This window comes from Saimiri boliviensis, chromosome 4, assembly GCF_048565385.1.
Source record: "Saimiri boliviensis isolate mSaiBol1 chromosome 4, mSaiBol1.pri, whole genome shotgun sequence".
In the NCBI taxonomy this organism is placed as follows: domain Eukaryota; kingdom Metazoa; phylum Chordata; class Mammalia; order Primates; family Cebidae; genus Saimiri; species Saimiri boliviensis.
Window position 1 is genome coordinate 34,848,897 of NC_133452.1, and position 15,883 is coordinate 34,864,779.

At 43.5% G+C, this 15,883-nt stretch overlaps 1 protein-coding gene across 1 annotated transcript in view; it reads left to right on the forward strand.

Annotated features, from left to right (window-relative positions):
• The window catches only part of ALDH8A1 (aldehyde dehydrogenase 8 family member A1), a 34,735-nt gene extending 32,876 nt beyond the window's left edge, over positions 1-1,859 (forward strand). Inside the window, exon 7 of the mRNA XM_003932459.4 lies at positions 257-1,859. Coding sequence (XP_003932508.1) covers positions 257-709 — 453 coding nt within the window. The 3' untranslated portion in view covers positions 710-1,859. The remainder of the gene's footprint in view (positions 1-256) is intronic.
• The last annotated feature ends 14,024 nt before the right edge of the window (positions 1,860-15,883 follow it).

Genomic DNA, 15,883 nt, shown 5'->3' on the forward strand with positions numbered 1-15,883 from the left:
CACTTATCTGAGTTCCTGGCACTTAGACATTAAATAATTACTTCCCTCCCTTGTGTATGAAAGGTGAAGGCCCAAATGATGGTTAGAGCGCCCTTGTCCTTTGGTTCAGCAGCTGAGTGGTAAGATAATCAACCCTAGATTCCTTAGAAATGACTTTATCCCTCCTTCCAAGATGATTAGAAAACATTGAATTTTCTGCTGATTTGTATGAAGCCACATGGTAAGACAGTGCTAATTATAATTTTTACCCACGCAGGTCAGAAGTTATGTCAGGAAAGCTCTTGCCGAAGGTGCCCAAATTCGGTGCGGTGAGGGAGTGGATAAGTTGAGCCTCCCCGCCAGGAACAAGGCAGGCTACTTTATGCTTCCCACGGTAATAACAGACATTAAGGATGAATCCTGCTGCATGACGGAAGAGATATTTGGTCCAGTGACATGTGTCGTCCCCTTTGATAGTGAAGAGGAGGTGATTGAAAGAGCCAACAGCGTCAAGTATGGGCTGGCGGCTACGGTGTGGTCCAGCAATGTGGGTCGCGTCCACCGGGTGGCTAAGAAGCTGCAATCCGGCTTGGTTTGGACCAACTGCTGGCTCATCAGGGAGCTGAACCTTCCTTTCGGGGGGATGAAGAGTTCTGGAATAGGTAGAGAGGGAGCCAAGGACTCTTACGACTTCTTCACTGAGATCAAAACCATCACCATTAAGCACTGATCTTCGCAATTGGCGGAGCTTCTGTGGCCAATGCCTGGCTGCAGAGATCAGTTGCTCAGTGTGGTGAATGAAAATCATGGCATGAATTCCAGCTATGCTTTGACTTGGCAGAAGGTGCTCTCTAGCTTATCTTCAGTTCTTAGTTGGTAATTGTACCCCCTAGTGAAGAGATCTGTCTATTTTCAATGTGGACTCGGAAGAAAAGACTTCTGAATAGGAAGACAGAGCAAAGATACCAAACAGCTGTCAGGCTCCTCCCAGGTTATGTTTTCATAGTGTTTCTTTCATCATCTTCATTGAACTCTTGGGAATCTCCAGATAATCAGATGATTTCATTTGCAAGTATATGGTAAATTAAAAACAAATCTACAGTCAGGTGCAGTGCCTCATGCCTATAATCCCAGCACTTTGGGAGGCCAAGGCGGGTGGATCACTTGAGTCCAGGAGTTTGAGACCAGCCTAGGTAACATGATGAAATCCTGTCTTTACCAAAAATTTAAAAATTAGCTGGGCATGGTGCCCTCTGCCTATAGCCCCAGCTACTTGGGAGGCTGAGGTGGGAGGATCACTTGAGCCCAGGAGGTTAAGGCTGCAGTGAGCCATGATCATGCCACTGCACTCCAGCCTGGGGGACAGAGTGAGACCTTGTCTTAAAAAAAAAAAAAGAAAAAAGCTACAAAGCCAAAGCGAAAAGAAAGAAATGGCCATCATTAGCCAATATCTCTTTGGAGAGATTATGGAGATGTTCTGCTTGTCTATCAGCCGCTAGCATGACTAACTGATCATTGATTGTACTTCATTACGTAAGGGGGCAGTGAATGTCTGGAGTGTGTTGGGGGAAACCTATGTGGTAAGCTCTACTAACTGTATCTGTACAAGAATGAAGAAAAACAAAATACCACTTTTGGAGGAAACTTGAAACAAGAAGAGGATGTAGTTTAATCTAATCCTACGGTCGAGTCTAATCAATTCCATTGCTTGGCGTATGCATCTAATGAGGCTTACAACTTACTAACCCCAAAAGAAGCAATAAATGTTAGCAATTTTAGTAACCAGTATGGCCCGTATCTTATTTTTCAATGAGTTCCTCCTTATCTTCATCCTCCTGAGAGTATGGACGTTTTGCTGAGTAATAAAGATTTCAAATGCTGCTTTTTTTTTTTTTTTTTTTTTTTTTGGATCTCCAGATGATTACAGGAGAAAACTGAGGTTTACAGAGGTTGAGCAACATACCCAAGGTCACACACATGGTATGGGTAGAGGTAGGGTTTGAACCCAGGACTTTGAGGCTCCAAAACCCAGAATCTCTCACTGCCTTCCACTTGCCTTAGCTGGTGCTCAAGAAGCAGTGAAGTACCTGTGGTTCCTGGGACACAATGTGTTGAGTCTCCCCTTCAAGTCTCCTTCCTGCTTTGCCTCCCCCGTCCTCTCTCCTACCCACCTCCACTTCAGGGCCCTTCCTCAGTGATCATGCAATTCAGGAGCACCTCCAGCAGGGGCCTTCCTGCGCTGACGGGAGTGATCTGTTTGCACGTCTGTCTCTGTAACCGGACAGGAGTGCTGAAGGCCAAGTCTGCTGGTGCTGCACTCTGAAGAGTCTCAGTTCTTAGCACAGTGCCTGGCATACAGCAGGTACTCAAAGCAAGTTCTGAGAAGGGAACAAAATGTGCCTGATGCTCTGGGGTATTTGTCCCATGGTTTGTGTGTGTGTGGTTGGGGGTAATGATAAGGGAAGGCCAAGCTTTCTAATTTTGCTTAGGATTTCAGATATATTGGTTTGCTTGCAGATGCTGAAAAATAAATGCCAGCCCCTTTCAGATAAAGTGATGGTGTTGGATTATACCTGGTTCTAGATTCTACCTTCCTTTCTCCTTTCCTCGCCTCTTCTCTTCCTCAGCTGAGTCCCCTTGACCTTAATCACTTTAGTGCAGAATGAATTTGAACATCAGCAGGAGGAGTTTCAGCAACTTTAGTCTCTAGGAATTTGCATCTTTACTCTTGTAAATGGTCTGGCCGAAGCTTATCCTTATTCCTGAGACCCAAGCCATATCTCGATTCCAAATTCTAGCAACTGACTCCTTGCTCTCTGTGCCTGGACAGCCACCTCCCACCCGCTTGTCTTTGCCCAGGAGACTGTCCTCCCTAGGGCTCGGAGCCAGCTCTGCTCTTGTAACGTTCCTGTCTTGGCCCTGGGTCCTGCCTGCGGAGGGGCCTGCTTCCAGCTGACAGACATCCTGAATGCTATCTCCCTAGTGGGTCTTTCGGATCTCTCAAACTCCTACTGGGCTCACAAGGCAGCCTCATTAATGCATTTTCCTCCAGCCAACGCTCTTCCATCTCTCGGTTGTTATAACCATTGTCGGAGTCTTAGCACCTTAGCTAGAACTTTCCTAGTTTTGTTCCAGCCTCTTCAAGTGAGTGAGTACGGATCCAGGACTGTCCTCCTCCCAGGCCATCCATGCAGTCCCACGTCCCCACAGCAGCTGAGGCGCCGCTCCATTCTGTGCCTACACCGCGACAGAGTCCCAAGGCACCGGCGAATCCTGGCTTGGGGCTTCCACACCCCTGCTGTACTGTGCTCAGAACTGATGATAGAATTGGGGTGAGGGTGTCCACAGGGGCTTTATTTTTAAGCTAACTGATGGGCCCATAAGTGTTTCCTATATTATTTCATAAGTCAGAATTATTCATATACCAAAAAAGGAAAGTGGATCATATTGAAGGGATAGCCAGGAACAGGTTGAGAGGAGACGCTGAGAGAAGGTGGGAGAGACCCCTCCTGGCAGAGTGCAGAGGTCCCAAGCTTGAGGCTCAAGGATGAACAGCTGCTGAGGAGCAGAACTTCTTAGACGTGGATGTGCTCCTGAATCACCAAGGACTCTGTTAAAATGCAGATTTGCATTCAGTACTGTGGTGAGACCTGAGATTGCACTTGGAGTGTCAAGGAATTAGAAGACACTGATTAGAAGGCAGGTGCCTCATGCCTGTAACCTCAGCACTTTGGGAGGTCGAGGTGGGTGGATCATCTGAGGTTGGGAGTTCAAGGCCAGCCTGACCAACATGGAGAAACCCCATCTCTACTAAAAATACAAAATGAGCTGGGCGTGGTGGCACATGCCTGTGGTCCTAGCTACTGGGGAGGCTGAGGCAGGAGAATCGCTTGAACCCAGGAGGCAGAGTAAGTATCAGGTAAGCCGATATCACACCATTGCACACCAGCCTGGAGAATAAGAGTAAAACTCCATCTCAAAAAAAAAAAAAAAAAAAAAAAAAAAAAGAAGAAGACAGGTGCTTCCTCTTGGTTTCGGGAGCAGCTGGCTACACTTGCTCCCTACTGGAGACACTAGAGTAGATGAACTTCCCAGGAATGCCTCTAATGAGGCTCTAGGCACAAAACCTGAGATAGCTCAGGACCTTCTGTGCAATGCTGGGGAGGAGGAAGGGAGAGGCAGCCCCACCTTGGAGTGAGACGCACTGCAGAATTTCACCAGCCAAGGCAAAGTCCTCCTCACTGGTAAGTAGTCAATGAGGGTGCAAGCTGAACTCTCCACATGTCTTAGAAAGAAGGTTCTTTTCTTCAGTAAATGGGGATTTAGTCCCCCATTCAGCAATGGGCCTTATGGGTAAACTGTTTTTCCAAACTGCAAAAAACAACTTTGTCAATTACCCACGCTAATCAACAATATAGTTTTGGTATTTTTGTCGTTGTTTTTTTTTTGTTGTTGTTTGTTTTGAGTCAGAGTCTTGTTCTGTCACCCAGGCGGGAGTTCAGTGGCACAATTTGGCTCACTGCAATCTCCACCTCCTGGGTTCAAGTCATTCTTGAGCTTCAGCCTCCCGAGAAGCTAGGATTACAGGCACCCACCACCACACCTGGATAATTATTGCATTTTTATTAGAGACGGGGTTTCATCATGTTGGCCAGGCTGATCTTAAACTCCTGACCTTAAATGATCCACCTACCTTGGCCTTCCAAAGTGTTGGGATTACAGGCATGAGCCACCATGCCCAGCCAACAATATCATTGTTATTAAAAAAAATTACTGGCCAGGGCCGGGCATGGTGGCTCATGTCTGTAATCCAAAGCAGATCATGAGGTCAGGAGATCGAGACCATCTTGGCCAACATGGTGAAACCCTGCCTCTACTAAAAATACAAAAACTAGCCAGGGGTGGTGGCATGTGCTTGTAGTCCCAGCTACCCAGGAGGCTGAGGCAGGAGAATTGCTTGAACCAGGGAGTCGGAGGTTGCAGAAGACAGGACGAAACTTCATCTCAAAAAAAAAAGAAAAAAAAAAATTACTGGCCAGGCACAGTGGCTTATGCCTGTAATCCCACACTTTGGGAGGCTGAGGTGGGTGGATCACCTGCGGTCAGGAGTTTGAGACAAGCCTGTCCAACATGGTGAAACCCCATCTCTACTAAAAATACAAAAAATTAGCTAAGTGTGGTGGCACATACTTGTAATCCCAGCTGCTTGGGAGGCTGAGGCAGGAGAATTGCTTAAGCTTGGGAGGTGGAGGTTACAGTGAGTGAAGATCATGCCACTGCACTCCAGCCTGGGTGGCAGAGTGAAACTCTATCCCAAAGGAAAAAAAAAAATTACCAAGCAACCAAGGATTATCAAATTTTTGGTAAAAGAAAAATATTGAGATGTGCGAAACAGCAGCTGATTGTGATAGAAACAGATAAAAGAAGAAGTGAAGAAACTAAAAAGTCAAATGAATCCCCTCAGAAAGATGTGAGGGGATAGTGCATTTATAAATAAGAACAGGCTACTATGAAAAAGGAGCAAGCAAACGACATAAAAGAGGTCTTGAGAAATTAACCATTGATTCTCCAAATACATTTTTAAAATTTATAGAATTGAATCATAATATAGCTGAAAACAAACTAGTAGCCTGGAAGAAAGAGTTGAGAAAATAGCTCAGGATGTAGAGAATGACAGAAAAGGAAAAATCTAAGAGAGTCGGTGAGATGCAGGATTAAATCTAGATAACTATTAATATGTAACTAATTCAAAATGTAGAAACAAAGGCAAAAATATGGAACCAGCCTAAATGCCCATCAACCAACAAATGGATAAAGAAAACGTGGTAGGGATGTGTGTGTATGAATATATATGCATATACTGTGGAATACTACTCAGTCATGAAAAGGAATGAAATTCACAACAACCTGGATGGAGTTAGAGACCATTATTCTAAGGGAAGTAACTCAGGAATGGAAAACCAAACATCATATGCTCTCACTTATAAGTAGGAGCTAAGCTATGCTATGATGACACAAAGACATAAGAATGATATAACGGACTCTGGATTCCCAGGAGCAGGGTGGGATGGGGGTGAGGCATGAAAGACACTGGATGCAGTGTATACTTCTTAGGTGCACCCAAGTCTCAGAAATCGCCACTAAAGAACTTATCCATGTAACCAAACACCACCTGTTTCCCAAAAAGTATTGGGGAAAAAAAAGACAAAAGTGGGGGAAACAATCAAATAAATAGAAAAAGAAATTTTCTCTGAACTAGAGAAACTCTTTTTAGATGGAAAATACTCACCATGTGTCAAGAAATACTCTGCTGAAAATTGTAAATTCCTAGTGTAGGCTGGCTGCAGTGGCTCACACCTGTAATCCCAGCACTTTGGGAGGCTGAGGATCTCCTGAGGCAAGAAGTTTGAGAACAGCCTGGCCAATGTAGTGAGACCCTGTCTCAAAATATTAAAATATAAAAAAATTCCTGGTATAAAGCTTACAGATAGAATCAACAGGATACCCACCCCTCCAAAAAGCACCTAAAATTGTCATCCTCTTTTCATTAGTAACATTGATGCTAAAAGACAGAGGAGCAGACCTTCAAAGTTCTCAAGAAAAATTATTTTGAACCTAAATTTATAGGCAGCCAAACTCTTATTCACGAATGAAGGCACAATAATATATTTAATGACCCGAAAATTTCTCACTATTTATTCTTTCTGGTATTACTTGTGGATGTAACACAGCAAAAGGAAATAGGAATTCAAGAAAACAGAAGAAATGCCTGAAGAATGAAATGAAAATACATTTTAAGTTGTTAGATATTTAAAAAGAGGCTAGAAAGCTATTGGCTCAAGTTAGGACAGGAAAGACAGACATGGTGATTGAAGAATTTCTTTAAAAAGAACATGGATTTAAAAATATGGTTTGATAATCTGGAAGATCTTAGATATGTAAAAAAGCTAAAGAAGACCAGAATATGCCACCCCAAAATATGCTACTTTGGCACATTGATTGTTTTGAGCTGAAGGTAATTAAGAAAAAGCTGGCACAGGAGAAGTTATTTTCCCCCTATTTGCCTATAAGGAGGGCATAACACTCCCTTATGAGTATTCTCTCTTGTACCAGGACCAAAAGAATAGCCTTTATTTCTGGAGATGGAGATGGTGCTGAGATGTACACATAAACAAACCTTATTAAATAACATTGATCTTCATTGTTTTTTCCCCCAGATATTACCTTCCTTCAGTTTACTGTCTCTAAAAATGCAAACCCCCTCTTCTTTGTTAGTCATTTCTCAACAATTTGTCACCCTTCGTTAAAATGGTACTTAAGGTCCCAAGACTAGCCACTTATTTGGGATTTTACTTCTTTTCTATGGAGCCCCCATGCACATAAAATTAAAAATGAAATTTATATGCCTTTTTCCCCGGTCAATCTGACTTTTGCCAGTTTAATTTGCAAGGCCCAACTGAAAAGAGTAGAGGAAAAGTTTTCCTCTTCCACAAAAATAAGATGAAAAAACATGTTCATCTACTTTTTGTTTGTCAGGCATGGATCAAGTTCAAAACTTTACATCTGCCATGATTCTAGAACTAGCACAGAAATAATTTTTTTAAAAAGGAGAATAAGAAGGCTTCAGAGTTTTTAGGAGCTGAAATTAGAGGTTGTGGATGACATGATTCAGTACTGGCCCCAGGGACTGTTCTGGCCAGAATGTTATTTTCTCATTAAATAATCAGATCATCCTACTAGAAGGCTTCATTTTGTAAGAGAAGAATTCATTGCTTTAATAATTTTAATCCAAAACACTTGAGTCAGTAAATTCCTGCTGTAAAATTCCTATGAAATATTACTCCATACTCCCAAGTTGACTTTTTTCTTAGATTGATTCGTAAATACCTACTCTCCCTCCTAAGTTTTCAACTACAAAGTATTGTTTTCTGTTTTAAAGCCCAAGTTCATACTTTGGAGAATATTACAGAAATGCTGTGATTCACCCTATGAGTTATAACCACAGTCTCCCAATCATGTGATGGAGAGTAGACCCCTGGAGAGGGCTATTCGAGGGGTTACATGTAATGAACTCTAAATACAATTCACTTGAACAATGGGTTGGGCCAGGCCATACCTGCCTGGGTGGTGGTCGGAGGGCTCTGGCTCCATTCCCCACTGCTTCAGCCTCAATCCTTGCCAAGAATTAGGAATATGTTAGCAGATTTTATATTGTCTGATGAGCCAGGGCACTTGGCTTCCATATTCTCACTTATGGGATGTGTGGGTGCTACTCAGAAATCAATAAAAACTAAAATAACAATTATAGTTTGGTTTTTGCCTCATTGTAAAGAAGTGTGTCATTTCTCCAGGACACAGGACAATTCCTGTAGTGATTTTGATTTTTATTACATTCAGCGCAGCAGATTTTTGTGGAGTGTCTATGCTGTCCAAGGCATTGATCTTGAATCTATAAGGATAAAATAAGTCCAGACATAAACTAATATGAAAAATAATCTCTACCTTCAAGGAGTTTGCACTCTATGGAGAATGCAAGAGTGTTGGAATGCATTTTCAGAGCCCTGCATGTGAAGCATAGAGATAATGCTTTTGTATATTGAGAACTGCATAAATCATAAAAATAAAGAAAAAATGGGACTGGGATGCCTTAAGATTCTTCAGAATATGGATATGAAACGTTGCTTTCTCTATGGCTAAACTCTAAGGCAATCAACATAGAATATAAATAGCTATCTATTGCTGCCAAGGCTTAAATCATTTTTCCAAATTGTGTTTGCCAAGACAAAAGGAGATATTTTCTGTAGCACAGGAGAGGTGAATGAGAGGGTGAGTGGGTTGAACAGTCCTGAGTAATTATTGCATTTATTTAGGTTTCTGCAGCTATCTATCAGGTTCTTGGCTTATGATAGCAAATGATAATGAACAGTCGAAAGACAGAAATAGCAACATTCACCCTATCATGCCACAGGGATATTACATTCTTTTTATACACAATACAGTGCAAAGGTTCAGGGAGAGTGAGAAGTCTGCCCTGAAGCCATTTTTCCACTACTCATCATTTCTGACAGTTACAAGAAATCCAGAGAAGGGATTTTCTTGTCTAATGATTTCTAACCTTAAAGTTCAGGGAGTCAGTCTTTGTCGAGATTAGGATGCACTAAATACATCCTGAGGAAAGGGTGCAGTATGTGTTCTGCAAATTCTGTCCAGGAGATGAAAACTCTCTCCCTTTATTTAGGATATCAGAGGAAGGGCCAGGAGAGGGGAGGAGAGTTCAGGCATCTCAGCTTGAAGCAAGTGCTCGGTAAGCACTTTGGTATCACTTCCGTGGGGGACTCTGTCACTTCCATCCCAATGAACAAACTCGGCCTGAATGCAGACCACTAACTGAGCTCAAGTCCCAAGCTGCAGAACCCCTGGAGTTACTATAAAGAAACCCTCAGAGCTGCTTCCTGGTGAATTATTAGTAGGAGAGTGAATTTCCCCTAATATACCTAAAATCAATGCAAAAAGGAATTCAGAAATATGTATTTTGCTGAACTTGAAACATCAGAGAAATTGTTCAAAAATCCCCCTGAAGAGATAAATATGCTGATATTCAAATTTTTACCTATCTTGATGATTCTCACATGCTTTCATTTCTCAAGGATGTGGCATGAAAATCAGATTTTCTCTATTAGAAATTCATCAGTGCCTGCTGCTTGCTTCCCAGCGGCAGTCCTTGGGACCTGCTATGTGGGCACTTTCAAAAGATGCTTCAGGAGAGCATTTGATGCTCTGTGCAGGAACCTGCTCCTGCAGGCGATTGACCTCTATAGTCACAGAGCCTGAGGCTCTGGGGCTGTCACATAAGTTGCACAGAATCAGAGACTGCTCCCCACACGGCAGCCCAATTACCCCAGAGAGCCCCATTCTCCCTTCAGTCCCCCAGGGAAGGGGTTTCTACCCTCTCCTGCCATTCACTATGTCTGAGCTTGAAATATTAAAGTACTTTTTTCATGTATAACTCAATTCCAACAGCTGTAATTAAGAACACATAGAGGGCAGCTGCTTATTATATGTGGGCAGGAACTCCAAAATACTTAATCAGAATTTACAATTAGTTGTCATTGCCCTCCAAATACCTCTACTTCTCTGATGCTTGTATATTTCTATATGTTCTGTATATTCCGTATTCTAGTTCCATTTAGGAGTTGTTTGGTGTAAGATCCTGAGCCAGCCAGTAAGCTTCTCCATGCCTCAGTTGTCCATCTGGCAGTGGGGAGAGAGCTACGCAAGGTGATTTCAAGATCCCTGGCAAGCAACCTGTTATGATTCAGTGACTCCATGAATCCTTAATATTCCAGGAGTATTTTTCAAGGCTTTGCTGGAAATTGTTGAGTCACACTGGAATGAATTGCCATTATGAGATGAGGTTGGAATGTTCTAATCACTCCAAGGGTAAGACTGGACTGAAGAATGTGGAGGAGGACTGTGACGAGGTGTGGGATGGGAAAGTCATCATCAGATTTGAGGAGATGGCATATCCTAGGCCAAGGACAAGATTAGGCAGATTTCCAGCACTTGATGAATGGCCAGCTGGAAGCGGAAATATGATTTTTCCCCGAAGAGCGGCCTATGATTTGTTTGGCAGAAGCCTCAGAGTCGTGATGACGATGATTTGCATCGGCCTTTGGGTGAGTCAGCACTGACAAGCTTGGCAGCAGAGACCGACAGTGACTGTTCAGGACTGTTACATGCATTTCAGAAGGCTTGCTGTGAACAAAATACCTTCTCCAAACTACAACCTGAAACCTTCATGAACAAAGCCTGAAGTGAGAGGCTTGGCCCTGGGACAGCTCAGAGGTGAATCCATCCTATATTAATGGAGTTATAGTCAGCTGCAGGCACCTCCAAGTAAAGGACACTGGAAATTCCCAGGAGATAAGCGGATCCGAAGCAGAGGGCTTTCACATTCCTTCCTTCCTTCCTTCCTTCCTTCCTTCCTTCCTTCCTTCCTTCCTTCCTTCCTTCCTTCCTTCCTTCCTTCTTTCCTCCCTTCTTTTCCTTCTTTTTGATGGAGTTTCACTCTTGTCACTCAGGCTGGAGTGCAAATGTGCAATTTTGGTTCACTGAAACCTCTGCCTCCCGGGTTCAAGCAATTCTGCCTCAGCCTCTTGAGTAGCTGGGGTTACAGGCATGTGCCGCCATGCCTGGCTAATTTTTGTATTTTTAGTAGATACAGAGTTTCATCACATTGGCCAGGCAGGTCTCAAATTTCTGATCTCTGGTGATCCGCCCACCTCAGCCTCCCAAAGTGCTGAGATTACAGGAGTGAGCCATCATGCCCAGCCAAAATTGTCTTTCAAAAGTCTGAGCTCAGTGGCTTAAGGGAATATCTAATATGGATGACCTGAAGGCAGGTGGATCATCCTAGACGAGCCCCTGGCACTCCCTGTACCAGGCAGGTGGGAAAGAGTAGTGCACCGGGAAGCTGGTTCCCATGGGTCTGCCTCTCCAGGTCTTTCTGCTGAGCCAGCTTGACAGCACATGGGTCATGAGAGGACATTGTCCTCCTTTGACCTCACCTGGAGCAAGCTTTCCAGGTTATCTCTGGGGAAGGTGTTCTCTCCAATGTCCCTAGGTGTCCCAGGACACCAGATAATCTCAGTGTTAAGATAAACACCTCCCTTTCCATTGTTCTTCCCAAAAGTAACCATTTAGAAATAGTTCTAGTTTTAGGTCTTCTCTACAACAGAACTAACCCATATGTAGGCACACATTTCTGGCCACATCAACTTCAAATAATGTACAGTATTTCAGTTTCCTACAATGAAAGGTGTGAAATTCAGCACACATAGACCACCTCATCCCATCTGCAACTCCCCTTCCAATTTTTATTAGTTACATTGATATTTTAAGATATTTGCCTGGGACTGGTGGCTCACACCTGTAATCCCAGCACTTCGGGAGGCCGAGACCGGTGGATCACCTGAGGTCAGGAGTTTGAGACCAGCCTGGCCAACATGGTGAAACCCGGTCTCTACTAAAAATACAAAAATTAGCTGGGCATGGTGGTCTGTGCCTGTAGTCCCAGCTACTCGGGAGGCTGAGGCAGGAGAATTGCTTGAACTCAGGGGGCGGAGGTTGCGGTGAGCCGAGATCGTGCCATTGAACTCCAGCCTTGGTAACAAGAGCGAAACTCTGTCTCAAAAAAAAAAAAAAAAAAAATTACCTGAGCATAGTGGTGCACGCCTGTAGTCCCAGCTACTTGGGAGGCTGAGACAGGATAATTGCTTGAATAGGAGGTGGAGGTTGCAGTGAGTGCCACAGCACTCCAGCCTGGACCACAAAGTGAGACTCCATCTCAAAATATATATATATATATATGTTAAAATATATTAATGATTCAATGCACAACTTTAACTAATATGTATACATTTTAGTATATATATTATTGTTTGATTTACTGAGTTTTGACATCATCTACCTTCTCCCTGTTCTGTGAGATGAGAGAAGTAGATGGTCGCCACCATCCCCAGCTTCTGCTTTTTCCCCTCTTAATTCACCCGCTGATTAATTTCACTACCTAGGCTAGTAACTTCTGCACACTGTTCTATAATTTTAAGTTAGCTTTCTGTACTTTGTCTGTAGCTTGACTTTAAATAAAAAAGGCTAAAAACTGATAAGAAACATTCGTAATATTAAGATAATATACAGACTGGCTACAGTGGCTCATGATTGTACTCCTAGCACTTTGGGACGCTGAAGTGGGAAGATTGCTTAAGGTCAGTTCAAGACCATTCTGGGCAGCATGGTGAGACCTCATCGATACAAAAAAGAAACAAAATTAGCTAGGTGAGGTGGCATGCACGTATAGTCCCAGCTCCTTGGGGGACTGAGGTGGGAGGATTGCTAGATCCCAGGAGGTGGAAGCTGCGGTGAGCTGTGATGGAGCCACTGCACTACGGACTGGGTGACAAAGTAAGACCCTGTCTCAAAAAGAAAATAATATAAATATTAATTGAGAATTAAATACTATGCAAGGTCCATAAAGGTGGAAAGATGATTTTATGTTGCCAAAAATATCCACCTCAAAAGGTGAAAAAATGGATTCCTTTTACTTTTACTTTTTCTGTTTATCCAAGTCATATCACATTTCAGTTTGCTCTTATGCCTTCTGAATAGCCTTTTCTTTCTATTTCCTTTAATGAATAGAATAGACATATACCTCAGAAGGGAGGGGAAAAAACTTTCCTCTACCCTCTTAGGTTTTGTGTCTGGGACCTGCAAATAGACTGACAAAAGACAGATTAACAGAAAAAAAAGATATACAGGCCAGGGGCAGTGGCTCACACCCATAATCCCAGTACTTTGGGAGGCTGAGGTGGGTGAATCACTTGAGGCCAGGTGTTTAAGACCAGTCTGACCAACATAGTGAAATCCCATCTCTACTAGAACTACAAAAGTTAGCCAGGTATGGTAGTGCACACCTGTAATCCCAGCTACTTGGGAGGCTGAGGCATGAGAATTGCTTGAGCCTGGGAGGTGGAGGTTGCAATAAGCTGAGATGGTGCCATTGCACTCCAGCCTGGCAACAGAACAAGACTCTGTCTCAAAAAAAAAAAAAAGACATACCAATTTTATTTAATATTTACATGCAAAAAGATCTTCATAGAAAAGATCCAAAGAAATGGTTAAACTCATGGGGCTTTATACCATCTTAACAAAACATAATAAATCTTGGGGAAGTGATAAGAGGAGGAGTTTAGGCATCTAGGGGTGGTAAATTTGCTTACCAAAGTGGAAGAGGCAGGGACTGGTCATTTAAAGAACATTAAACTCTCTCTAAGTAAGTAGATGGAAGGCCTTCAGGAATAACTGTCTGTTGTGGTGTGTGCTTGTGGGGACACTCCATCTGGGTGTGGGGGTTTGAGAAGCCTCTTTTCCTTCCTTCATTTTACATCACTTTCTCTCCTCCTTTTCCATTTTTTTCTCCTCCTTCTCCTTATCTTTATTTTTTATTTTTTGGAATGTTTTATGTAGTAATTTTATTTGTGTACAGATTTCTAGATTTTTAAAAATATCTGCATCATCAACATTTTTCACCCTCCTCCCTCTCTCCCACTCTTAAGTACTTCCTCGATACCGTCAGAACAGCCTGTACCCAGAGCTTGGATCACGGGCTCCTCCGCAATCTGTACATGCATTTGTGTCACTGGGTAGTGCTAAGCAAGATGAAGTGTTAAGATTACGGGGATCTGTATTAGGTTACAGATCCCGAGACATCATGTGAGGTGGCTTGATGACTAACGTTCCCTGGTACATTTTCCTAGCTTGGCCTTTCTGCAACCTGTGCAGTTTTCAAGGAAATGGCTGAGTGGTTTTGTTCTGGCTGAGTGGCAGGGAATGTTAGGAAACACCCGTCTTATCTTCTTTTCAAATTGTGCTGAAGATCAGGAACAGAAAAAAATGAAAGGTCCAGCCTGGCTGGTTGTTGCCATTGACCTGGCATGTGAGCTAACTCATGCTGAAATGCCCTCCTTGGTACAATGATTGTTAAGATGGCTGGGCAAATATAGGCTCCATTTTAGCTAAGGGTTTCCTTACACGGGGCTACTCAATACTGGGAAGAATTGTTGTTTTTCACTTTTCTATTGCCTTGAGTGCCCTGGTGTGGGAAAGCCCTGGTCTGGGAGCTCGATGCTGCTAAGAGTTGAGCAGAGAAACCCGGTGGCTCTCTGCGGCTGTCCCCGCAGAAATCCTGCCTGACTTCAGGGAGGGGAAGTAGGTGAGATCTAGTCAGATCTCTGTATATCCTGATCTAATCATCATGGCCCTTGGTCTCTCGGTCTATGATTCATGGTCTCTGTCACTCTGTAGACAGTATGAGTTTCATCAAGCTGAAGATGGCTTCATTGCAGAATGCTATTTTGATCAGCCAAGGAAATATCATACTGAGTACAATGACACTCCTTTATTTTCAGTACAATGAAAATAAAATCCTTTTCTAATCATGAATTATTTTTGACATCTGAATCTGAGCTCACCAATCCCAGTTTGCAGAGCTAGTTGTGTTTCCTTGGATGTAATGTGAAAGAGCCTTAGACCAGGGTTTAGGAGAGGTGGCTCTGCTGTGTTTCAGGCTGGGGCCTGGTGGTACGACTGGGCTATGGCCTGGTTAGTTGTAGGAGACTAATAAGAGGCGGGACCCTGCATTTGATGTTCCCAAAGGACTGAGGCAAGTGCTGAAGGGCAAGACATGCAGCAGAGCTCTGATAGGAATTCAGAACGTGACTATGGCAGTGACCATGAGGGGGTGCTTGCTGTAAGCAGGGCGAAGCAGAAGGGCATCTCTTGTCCTCACGGGGCCAGGGCACTGCAGTGGGAAGCAGGAGAGGCTCCCAAATTCTGGCAAACAGAGTGTGGCATCAGGAAATTTGTTGTAGACAGCAGGGCCCTGCTGGAATTCATGGGTGGGGCTCCGATTCCCAGCAGGGAGACAGGAAAAAACCAGGCAGAACCCCAGTGCTGGACAGTGATGGGAACACTGACAGGGTTATCCAGACAGTGAGTTTTCACTACATCTTCAGGGAACTCAGAGAGTCTTATTTTAGTAAACTATTATCAGAACTGAGGCACTGTGTCAGGGATAACTAGCCACCACATTGACTTGAACCCGGAGTCCTTGAATCCCTCCTTTCTCAGCCCAGGGAGGCTCAGCTGGTCTGAAACTAGACATGAGGATCAAGTTGAATGATGTGTGTGCAGAGGAGAAGGAGGAGGCAGGGCAAAAATGGGCTACAGAGGCTGGGATCTTGCCTAAATCTGGTAATTCTCAGTCCAACAGGGCTGTTGTGAGTTCAACATTCGGTATGGTATATTAAAGCAATTTCAGAAAGGAAATCCTTGTGAAAACTCAGGT